The sequence below is a fragment of the Oryctolagus cuniculus genome, chromosome 2 (assembly GCF_964237555.1).
Source record: "Oryctolagus cuniculus chromosome 2, mOryCun1.1, whole genome shotgun sequence".
In the NCBI taxonomy this organism is placed as follows: Eukaryota; Metazoa; Chordata; class Mammalia; order Lagomorpha; family Leporidae; genus Oryctolagus; species Oryctolagus cuniculus.
Window position 1 is genome coordinate 11,887,971 of NC_091433.1, and position 12,168 is coordinate 11,900,138.

At 44.8% G+C, this 12,168-nt stretch overlaps 1 protein-coding gene across 16 annotated transcripts in view; it reads right to left on the reverse strand.

The window, feature by feature from the left end:
* LDB2 (LIM domain binding 2) overlaps positions 1–12,168 on the reverse strand; it is a 393,446-nt gene that overhangs the window by 230,792 nt on the left and 150,486 nt on the right. For all 16 annotated transcript variants that reach the window (XM_051830354.2, XM_002709533.4, XM_051830374.2 and 13 more), the window contains exon 2: positions 8,488–8,590. In XM_051830354.2, the coding sequence (XP_051686314.1) occupies positions 8,488–8,590 (103 nt within the window). The remainder of the gene's footprint in view (positions 1–8,487; positions 8,591–12,168) is intronic.

Below are 12,168 nucleotides of genomic sequence, written 5' to 3' on the forward strand. Positions count from 1 at the left end.
TACAGTCTTAGTAAATTTCTAATATACAATACAGTATGACTAGCTAGAGTCAACACACCACATATCACATCTCAAATGCACCATCATACTTGCTTCATTCTTACAGTCTTCAGCCTATTGCACCAGAGTTGGAAGCTTATGTGTCTGTCTCCTTTGAGGAACTGTTAGGTCTTTGAAGGTAGTCCACACTGCCTTGGATTAAAAGACCAGGTAAATCTCTTAGCATCTTTTCTCATGTAAAGTGTCATAAACCCTGTAGTAGTTGCTCAAGATTTTATATTTGTTCATGAACTGGGTCCTTCAAGTAGGGCTGCAATATTGAACAAAGGAAAAAAAAATACACAGGACGTCCAGTCAAATTTCAGTTTCAGTGAAAAAGCAAATAATTTATAATCCAGACAGTAACCTGACTTAAAATGCTTTGACATACAATGATGCAAATGTGCTATGCATTCATTAGAAAGCATCTTCTCTATCATGCATTTTGATAGTTTCCTGGCAATATGGGATACAATATACTTTCTCATGAATTTCAGCAGTAGGAATAAGCCATAGCTTCCAGGTAGGCACATTATCAGGAGGGTGAACTACCAAGACTCCACAGTGTACTGTGTTGCTAAGCTGTGTTCAATACATTGGGTATAGAAGCATTTTATATTTTTTTCAACTGGTTTATGGTGACATAACCACTCTCTATGAAGGAACATCTGTATAATTATGTCCCAAATATTGTAATGTGTTTACTTACATTTTATCTGGAAACCTGCCTTCAAGATGATAAGCTTGTAAGAAGCAAGAAGTAAGAAGAGGGAGATGAGGTGACATTAAATGCCAAGAGCACCACATGTATGTGGCAATGAGAAAGTTCATCATACTTTTCCTGTTACCACTAAGGGATAGCACCATGTTGGTTCGGGAACCTTGTGGAGGAAACAGAAGTAGGCATACACGACATGACACTAAAACTCATGGAATGCATGTGTCAGGACCAATAGATATGCTCACAGAGTCTCAAAAACAACATTTGAAGGTGGCTGTTGTGGTGCAGTGGGAAAAGCCATCACTTGGGAGGCCCGCATGCCATATCAGAGTGCTGGTGTGAGTCTTGGCCACTCAGCTTCCAATCCAGCTCCCTGCTAATGTACTTTGAAACAGTGGATGATGGCTCAAGTGTTTCAATTTCTCTCAGCCACAGGGAAGACCCATATGGAATCCCTGGCTCTTAGCTTTGGCCTGGGCCAGCCCCAGCTGTTGGGACCGTTTGGGGAATGAACCCAGTAGACTGAAGATCTGTCACTCTTTCTCTTTTTTTTCTCTCTCTTTGTCATTCTACTTTCAAATAAACAAAATAATATCAATGTTGACAAGCAACACACAATGTCTTTTCTGATTAGTATCTCGTACAGACTTCACAACTTAATTCTTGAGGGCAATCATAGATGGGACTTTCTCACACCATGAGAAAAGATATACCACCACAGATTTCATAACAGCTTGGTTGATCACATATAAGGAAAAAGTAAAAACTCACCAAATCTGAAAGATCAATTACAAATATGATGATAATTATACCTCCAACTTGTACAGCACTTTAAATTTATTCAAAGCACTTTTCTGTCCATTATCTCATATGATCATTAGTGTGGTATTTATTAGAGATGAGAGAATAGAATGTCTGCTCAATCTATTGTTATGACCAATTTGCAACTTCTGATACCATCAATTTGAAACCACAAATGGGAAGAGATTCAGTCTCCTTTTTCTCCTTCAGAAATCTGTCAGTTCATTTATCAATTGGAGGCTCTCTCTCAAGTCTTTTTATGATTAGTCCCAGATTTTCCATTAATATCACAAGAATATTCCCTTTATGAGTAACTTGGTTGGTTGTGCTACTTGAAGGCAAGAGTTTTAAAAGAAATAAAAGTTAACTAAAAAAAAAATTGTGATGAATTGTTTTCCCTCCCAAGAACTCTCTGCCCCCCCCCCAAGACAACAGAGGGCAAATAGTAATTTCAGAGGATTCTGTATGAATGAAATCAGTGAATGAGTGGGGGAGTGAAGAAATAAGTGAATCTGCATGAAGGTTTGTTTCAGTCCTAACTTAATTTGCTCCAAGTCTCCTCAGCCTAATGAAAACTATTGTTGTAAACAATCATTCATTTCAGTCACAAAGTGCAGAGGATAGAGGCATCTAGAAACTGTTTAACATAACTCTATGCAATAGAAAGGGCTGTCCAGAGTTCTGAGACAATGACATCCATGTCGTGATGCAACACAGACACCACGGTCACAAACCCATTCCTGTAATGAACCATCAGGGACTACTCTGAGATAATGCATTCTTTTCTCTGGATAAATTTTTGGATACAAAGTCAATTTTCTTTCATTTGGTCTTCAGAAAACATTATATAGAACCAAAAGAAGGTGCTCAGATAAGTTATTGATACTTGATTAGTTTTCTTATTTATTTTTTGACAAGCAGAGTGGACAGTGAGAGAGAGAGACAAAGAGAAAGGTCTTCCTTTTCCATTGGTTCACTCCCCAGTGGCCGCTGCAGCCGGCGCTCCACGGTGATCCGAAACCAGGAGTCAGGTGCTTTTCCTGGTCTCCCATGGGGTGCAGGGCCCAAGCACTTGGTCCATCCTCCACTGCACTCCTGGGCCACAGTAGAGAGCTGGCCTGGAAGAGGAGCAACTAGGACAGAATCCGGTGCCCTGACTGGGACTAGAACTCGGGGTACCGGTGCCGCAGCAGGAGGATTAGCCTAGTGAGTCGCGGCGCCGGCCATTGATTAGTTTTCAATAGCACTTTGCACCCTGATAAAAGTGGGGTGAGGGAGGCTGGGGAAAGCCTGATGAACAGGCATCATAATCATAATAAGTTGGGAATTGGTTGTTTAAATCACTATCTTCTACTAGCAGCAGTTTTTCTCCCAAGTAGTCATAAACTTCTTAGGGTTCCCATAGAGGTCTGATCTGGCTTTTCCCAAGCCTCCTGCTGTATGCCATATGACTTAACCATACAAAGGCAACTGGCCTCTTTTAATTCCAGTGGATTTCACTTGTTAGGTTTAACTCTTTCCCTTAGTCACTCTTCAATTCATTCATTTATGCAGGAAGTATTTATAGTGTGCTTCCCACAGGCAGCACCAAGCTAAGGCTACGTGTGCATCTCATTTCATCTTCCCAAGTAGCCTATGATGATGGCATTATTGTTGCCTTGAAGTTACAGATGAAGAAACTGGAGCTAAGGTAGTTTAAGCAACATGTCCAGCATCAAATCACATGCCTACCATTGACTTGAACAAAGCCTCAAGATGATACTGAACACCCACAGTCCAAGATTAGGCTCTCCACTCCCACGAATGAAAGAAGAAATGAAAGAAAGACGTTGAGGAAGGACAAGGTTACTCTGTGGAGCTTGAAACCCCCACGGCCAGCTGGCACCCGCCTCTTGAGACAGCTCAGGAGCTTCAAGCTCTGACCACATGAAGCTGTGCCTTTCTAGGCTTCAGACAGACTCTGTGGAGGTTGTTCACAGGAAAGACATATGCACAGATTCTGGTCTTACAACTCCCTTTCCCGCATGTGCTGCAGAGCCTGCTCCTTGCATACAACTTTATAAAAAGGCCATGTTAATGCCACAGTAGTTAGTAAGTGTGGTGTCAAAACATCTTATGCGTATCATCAAAAAGTGATTTTTCCCAGAAATATATTTTTAATCATGCATTATGATATTGAGAGATAGAAAGAGAAAATTAGGGTATAAACTTTGAAAATTCCTATATAGGAAGCACAATAAATACACAACTGGGTGAGATGAACCAATAAAAAGCAGGAGAAAAATAGTAACCAGGGATAGTAAAGCTACTCGAGTGTTGTAGAATTTCTCTACCTTAGGGGAACATGTCCAAATATACAATACATAAACACACATATTACAAGCCAAAATTGAAGAATTTAGTCAATATTGCAAAGATATCAGAGCTTTGAGAAAAAAAAGGTTGGAGGGGGTAGTGAGGGAAGAAAATAGAAAAGAGAAACAGGCTTCAGAGGTGCACTCAGTAGGTCCCTGGCAAAAGGCAAGCTTCTCAACGCACAGAGGCTACAGTGAGGCCAAGGCCAAGGCCAGCACCATGCACTATCGTAGAGAAAGACTGACAACTGCGTGTTTCCAGTGGTTCTAGGCTTTTTGATTGTGCCATTTAATTTGTACCACATGCCAGTGAGAGCATCATTATATCCATTTTGCAGATGAGGAGACTGAGGTTCTGTTTATGCAGAATATGGATGAAAACTCAAGGTGTGCACCGTGACCGCTTGTACCATTTCTCCTACACCATGCAGCCTCTCCAATGCTCGCCTGTAGGGACCTCAGGACATCTTTCTCCATGGATCTCCTCAGCAGGAAGATGTTTCTTGAATGAACTGTGAACCAGACTTCCTGAGAATGCAACCAGCAAGGGCCTGCATCCAGGCTAGGTCTGCCGAGGGGCCACCAGATGGAGGGCACCCAGATGGTTATGACTGCTATGGGGGAGAGAGAATGTATGGGGTATCACCCTGCTATCTGCTAAAAAGAGCAGAGGAGCAGTAATATTTTCTTGAAACAAGTAGCAAGTGATTCACCTATGAATGTGTACATCAGCACAGGGTGGGGAAGGCCATAACACACCAAGCTGGACTTAGAACTGCAGAGCAGCTGGGCAGAGGGCTTTCAGGACCCCCGCCCCAAGGGCCCCCTTTGCCTTCGGTTTTGAATGAATGCACAGTCATTACTTGTGAGTCTTACTTCTGTTGCCAGAAATGTGTAAGTTAATTAAATCATTTCTTTTGCTTTAGCTGTGGGATGATGTAGGGGCCGATGTGGTTGTGGTACTGGATGAGTGGGCTGACTTTGGAGCCAACAGATCCAAGGCCCAGGGACACTGTCCCCTCGCCGCCTAGAGGCTGGGCATCCACCTACCTCTCTGAAATGGGTTTCCATTTTTTAGAAAAGATCCTTTTTGGCTCTCCTAGTCTTTATTGCACTGACCTGCTGACAAAGAAGGTACTGCCCACCCTGCTCTGCCTCCCTCCTGAGCCCTATGCCATGCAAGGGAAGACTCTCCCTGGAACTCCCCAGCTCCAGCCAGAGAACCTTCTTGACATGCCCCCTGGCACTGGTGGGCAGTGGCCTCTGAACACACAGCCCAGTAACCTTGTCCAGTTCCACAGCTCCCAGGAAGATAGCAGCATCTTCCATCTAAGGCAGCAGTCGCCTCATCTACCCATCGTCCTGGGGACCCCACCCCTAATCAGGGGGTGGGTGGAACACTCACATTAATGCTGAAGTGCTCTCAGAGGGGAAGTGGGAGTGAGTTGCCCACAGCATAAGTATTTCCTGAATTATTGTACTGCTGGGAATATTTTGCCCATTAAAGTAGATCAGAATCAGATCCTAAAGTTTATTTGTAAATGCCACCGAAGCACTATGCATCAAGTTCTTTTAGCACTAAGAAGTCCAAGGATACCAGAAAAGGAATGTTTTGCCAACATTCTAGTTTGATGAGATAAGCTTTTCCCTGATCATTTATTCACTCCACTCATTCATTCAACAAATACTTACTGAGCACCTGTTGTGCGTGAATTCCTTTACTAACCTGCAAATACAGTGATTAACCAAACAAAGCTACTATCCACACAGCAATGACATTCTACAAGCAAATAGGCACATATTAGGGGATTTACGGTAGCTTAGAAACAGGCTATTTCTGAGCCAGAAGGACCACTCCCCCCCTTGAAAACAGAGATTGGGGTGGAGGAAAAATTTTTTCCAAGAAGGGCTACAGCCTCCTCTAGAATATTTTTCTTGCCTAGCTGTGTGATTGAGAGAATTAGTTTACGAGTAAAAATGTATTAGCCAAGTCTCATTTTCCTCCTTGGAAAGACAAAGCCTTCAGCACCCTGAAAAGCATCAAGAAAAGCCTGTGGCTTCCAGCTCCACCGGGGACAGAGGAGCTTCTTCCCAGCATGTCTGGCCCGGGAATGGGTTAATGTGCTCAGAGCACTGCATAAACAGTGTGCGTCAGGCGTCAGGCGTCAGGCGTTCTAAGCAAGCTTCATCTTCCCTGTCTTCCAGTCCTGGGCTGTCAATCAACTGTCACTCGCCTGCACATCAGCAGTGTGTGCACATCACCAGGCTGTCAGCAAGGCGGCTGATGAGACTCGGCTCAGGACTGTCAATCATCTTTGTTTCTGTTCTCCACTCGGGAAATATTTTGGCTCCAAGAAACAAAGAAACCTGGGCCACAACGGCTCACAGTCAGGCATTCATTCCTGGGCATGGGTATAAGATCTTACACAGGCATTGATCGTGGCTCATCCCCCAGTGATGGCGGGGTGGGGGATGGACAGAGGGAAGAACGAGAATCAGTTTCACAAGCATAGGTTTTAAAACTGTGATTCCATTTCCCTGAGCAGACGCTGATGTATTCCCAAACCCACAAAGCATGGGAACATAAAACAATGATAACTCAAAGTTATCTGAGCTTATGCCTCAGAAAAACACAGAGAAGCTGCGAGAGGGATGACTAGGGATGACTGGTTTGTTAAAAGTCATTCAGCATTCTCCGTTGATCAGACAGCCTCTGGGCGAGAACAATTGTGGCACTGCTGATTTCACTTATCTGCCAGGGACTTCGAAAACACAGGGCTTGAGCCTGCTTGAGAGCACCCATACCTGGGTCCCAGCAGGACCCCCAGAAGGGGGCTTTCCACAGCTGGTGACAGGAGTCACTTTTGTCCACACTAAACAGACTGCTGTCTATATATATATATATACACACACACACATATATACATATATACACACATATGCACACACATATATAGGCACTTCAAAAAGTTCAAGGAGAAGGTACATTGTGAAAAAATTATGCATTCATTTCTTTGTTTACATTCATTTGGAAGGCTGAGGGACAGAGACAGAAAGAGCCATCACCTGCTGGTTCACTCCTCACGTGCCTACCACAGCTGGGGCTGGGCCAGGTTGAAATGAGGAGCCAGGAAATCGATCCTGGTCTTCCATGTGGCCGACAGGGGCCATCATCTGCTGCCTTCCTGGGTACATCAGTGGGAAGCTGGATCAGAAGCGTGGGGGAGCCGAGATTGGAACCAGGCTCTCTAACAGGGCAATGCCGGCAACCCTAGCGGAGACCACCCCATGCACCAGAGGCCTGACCCTCGATTTCCTTGTTTATTTTTGGCAACAAACACGAACTTTTTTTTTAATTCTATTCTCCACAAACTTTTTGAATCATCCTTATATTACCTTCCTCTCTCGCCTATAATCTTCATCAGAGATGTTCCGTACCCTAAAAGCCCATAATCCACAAATCTAATGAGATGCATCTGGCAATGCACTTCAATTAGGCAGCAAGTCCACCTTGGCCTACCCTATCCCACCTCCCCACCTTGCCATTGCCATTTCTGCAAAATGATGATAAGCAGAAATAAGTCTCAGCATACCCAGTTAACAAATCTCGCAAAATATCCAAATAGTACTAACTCAGTGGAAAGTACCCCCAAATTCAAAGGAAAAAAAAAATCCTGCCAGTCCCCAGTGGCTTTGAAATAGGATCAGCAACAATCAGAGCTTTTAATTGCCAATTACCTATCCATTGCAAAGGCTTGGAGTGACTCGCTCAGGCTGTGGCTGATTCCGTCATCATCTTCTCGTCTGTGACAGCGGAGAGGTTTTCTCCTCGGACGGATCCTTTCATATGTGCAACGCTGATTTCTGAAAACACATCTCTCTCTGATCTAACCGGACATTAATTGCTTTTGTGCTGATGTATGTATGCTAGCACCGACTAGCAAATCTGATTTCTGACAAGTTGGCTGAACCTAATCAGGACAGATCAGCTGTTGCCCAAGGTGCCACAGGCTGTAATTTGAGGATCTTTACAGAGTTATCACTGGCTGCAAAGACAGGGAACTATAATTCTGTCAACACTAATCCCAAACTGTATGTTCAAAGCAGCTGTGGCCTCCTCCTTCGCCAAGAAAAGATAGCACTTGTCAAATAAATACCTGAGATAATTGATAAGAGGGAACTAAAAGGATGTGGCTGATACAGTGAAGGGGAGGAATTTTGTTTGTTTGTTTAAAGAAAACCTCAGAAGCAGAACACTGGGTGCCAGTGAGAGCCAGCAAGGATAAAAGAGGGTGGCCGAGAAGAGACACGTGGAGACGTCCCATCACTGGGCTCCACTTCAGACTGGGTGTGTTTGCTTCAGTCTAAACAGGCAGGTGCCCAAACATCCTAAGCCTCGGATGAAATCGCTGAGCACGACGCAGGGAGCCACTGGGGACAAGGCCTTGACGGGAGGTAAGAGCATTGTCAGGAGTGGAGGAATCACTGTCAGGCTGCCAGCACCGAAGACCCCTGCGGTTTTTAACAGGCGCAGAGAGAGGGAGTATTAGGAAAAAGAAACTTCGTTCTTACTGTATCGCTTTGGTCCATCTTCCAAACAAAATGAAAGGGTTAATGTGGCGTCATCTTCAAAAAATTCAGTGGCAAACGCATCCCACCAGAGGTTGTCACTGTCCTGCAAAGAGACAGATCATTTATTTAACAGGCGAGAGCGGAGCAAAATGTCTCACAGGGGAAAGGAAAAAGGAAGAGAAAGAAAACCCAGTAGCTGCCGCTGGAGTGTCCAGAAGGCTGGGCAGGCCTGCGGTCGCACTTGGAATTAATTGTCTCAAGTCGGGTCTGAATTCCAGTTCCACCAGCGACCTAACACAAACTGAATGAGAACTCACTTCTCCAGGACATGCTTGGAGAGATTCAATAAATGGACTATGGAACACTGTGATAATTTTTTAACCAAAGCATTTACATTGTATATAAAATATATTCAACACCCCCCACGCTTTCTCTCTCTCTCCTTTTTTAAAGAGTTCCTTTTTACAAACAGAGACCACAATATTATAACCAGGTTAATAGGGTCATTTGCCTGCAATTGTTTCGATCAAGAAGGGATGTCCCTAGCCCTGCTCTGAGCAACTGCCCCACTATGAGATGCCATATGCAATAGAGATATGGCTCCACGGAGAGAGAAAGGTGGGTGAGTTGATGACCAAGCAACCATCCTACGCATGCAAATTGTTCTTTAGGGTTGTTTTAAGACAATAAGCAACCATGATCTTGTTATTCAAATGATTATTAAAAGTAGAGCAGTTCAACAGAATGCAGGCCACCCGCACGAACTCTGTTTGTCTTGGGCTGAATTTTGCTCTTGCTCATCCAGAAAACACTTTGGAAGTGGCCCAGTTTAAGGCAGCTAGAATCACTGCTAATCTCCAAGGGGAGAAGGCCGCCTCCTAAAGCAGTGAATTAGCAAAGTTATGCAGAGTGTCATATTTAAAGGACAAATCATACCCTGGCCTCACTCTGTATATGGCCCAATTTACCCTCCAGTTCTCCAGCACGATCTTTTTCCAGAGAATTGCTGGTTAGTGCCAGATTTTAGGAGCAGATGCTTCCCAGCTGCCTGTCGACTGGGAGGAGGGGACAGAAGGGGATGGCAGCTCCCTGCTCCTGGTGCCCACCACTGGGGCCGTCGGGGAGGTGTGGCAAGCCTCTCTTCTTCCCAGTAAGCTGCTCTGCTCCGGAAATGCTAAGATGTCGTCCCTGGCAGCTCTCTAGAGTGAGCCTCCAGTCCGGGCAAGAATAACTCAGGGATCGCTAAAGACTCACGCTGTTGCTCCTGTCCCCAAGGGGCCGGCATTCGGCATAGCATTTAACCTGCTGCCTGGGTCTCCGACATCTCATATCACGGTCTGGGTTCAAGTGCTGGCTCTGCTCTGCATTCAGGCTTCTTGCTAATGTGCACTCTGGGGGTAGCAGGTGATGGTTCACGTAGTTGGGTCCCTGCCACCCACATGGGGGACTTGGCTTGAATCCCTGCTCTCAGCTTCTGCCAGGCCCAGTCCCAGCCTCAACTGTTGCAGGCATCTGGGGCATGAACTAACAATGGGGTCTTTCTCCTTCACTATCTTTCAAGTAAATAAATTGAACTTTAAAAATCAAGAAATTATATTAATTTATGTGTATTTTTGTCTCTTTCTCTGGCTTCTCCCAATTGCCACAGCAAAATCCAATACTTTTCTTAGTATAACACGGTTAAATATAAAACCATCCAGGAGCAATGCATGGCTTGAGATATGAACTACCTCCATTTTTCCTCTCTCAAGACCAAATATTTATTGAGCACTTATACATGGAGGCTCTCAGAGAACAAAACCGAATCAGAGTTTGGTCCCTCCCTTCAAAGAGCTCAAAACCCACTGGCAGAAAACAAAGAACATGGACAACCATCAGGCAGCCTCACTCCACACCTGAGAGCACAGCACATGGCTCAGTGCTATGGGCTCTGTCTGGGATTGTAGAAAAACCAGTGGGCTCAAAAGTGGAAGAGTCCAGTTGGGAAGAGCAGCTCCGTTTGGGAGACTGCATTCGTTGGTTTATTCGACTTCAAATTGCTACCCAGATGGAAAAAGTGTCATAGTTAACGTTACTGAGTTTCTACCATGTGCCAAGCATTATTCCAACTGTGTGTGTTTTCCCACTTAATTCACATTACTAACCTGTTTCTAATTTTTTTTTCTTTCTTGTTTCTCTCTAGTACAAATATAGGATTCTTGCAAACAGGGGACCTGTCTTTGCTCATTGCCCTGTCTTCCACACCCTGGACTGGTGTCTAACACAAAGTACTAGCAAACAAAAGTTGATCAATGAGTGAAGCTGTTCGTATTATAATTCCTACTACGCAACTGCAGAAGCCCAACATTAGGTGGTCAACGTCTCTGACCCAACTGCACTCAGACAATAAAAGGTGGAGATGGGATTCAGATTCATCCCAGCCCTGCCCCACTCTCTGCTCTGTACAATCACCTGCTACCTTTCTCTGGAATCTTTGGCGGGGGTTGGGGGGGGGGGCTAGGATTCACAAGAGGGGAGGGAGAGCCAAGATGCAGTGCTTGTTCCCACTTGGTCTCTTCCTGGAGATCCTTGCTTTGTTGGGTATGTTCATCACTAGAACTCCTGACACCACATCACTAAGGGAGTCTTTTCCTGTAGGTCACAGTGCCACTTCCTGGCTATGGGCACTCAGACTACTTATTTTTTTTTTATCTTCCTGGGCCTGTGTCCTGACTCAGACATTGAAGGTGACAGCAGCAATGTAACTATTCAGCAGTGCAGATGTGAACGTTAAACATGTTTGTGGATGTAAGTTGCTCAGCTAGCCTCCCAGAACACAGTGAAGATCAACAGAATGCCTTTTCCTGCCTCCATCCACCATCTTCAATATCATTTATAGTGCTGGAGACAGTCTGTGTTGCAAAGAACTGCAACAACAATGAACTTTGTCAAACAGTCTGTTTATAAATCAAGTGCTTTTCTCTGTCACTGCCACAATTTACATCTCATTTACCTGGCAACAGCATCTGCCTACAACACAGTTAAAAACCCGAATGGAAATTGGTAAACTCTCTTCCGTCTGGCTCGGTACGCACAGGCCCGACAGCTGGATCAGATGCACCACATCCATCTTCCACCTCTGTTAGAAATGGACCAGTGAAGGCAAAAGCCAAGAGGCACCAGGATGACCTGAGGTGGTGGGAAGAAGAGAACAGTCCCAGACTACAGGGAGGTGCAAGGGTACAGTGAGGTCCCAGGCTACAGGGAGGTGCTCCAGGTCCCAGCTAAGTAGGCTCCAGCAGCAGCCGAGAGCAGTGCCATGAGCCCTGAAGGGGAGCTGGCATCTGAGTCACATGAACTGCAGTAGCCTGGTAAGAGTTAACAACTCGGGAAATTTCAGAACAGCTTTGCTAGGGGAAGGGCCCCTCGGGTAGCCACACACACAGACCCTCAGAAACGGACTTTGATCACAGATCTTAGAAGAGCACCCCTAAATGAAAATGCAATATTTAAGTTCATAGGGCCAGGCATAAAATAGGCAAATAAAATGACATGTTTTGATTGATTGAATGAAATTCCTTATCAGGCCATCACAAAGTCAACTCAAGAAAAGCACTCCAGAAAACAACATCCAGAGATCTTGATCACTGCCTCTACTTTGTCTTGTGGCCTCTATTTTTAAACTGACATTAATTTTTTTTT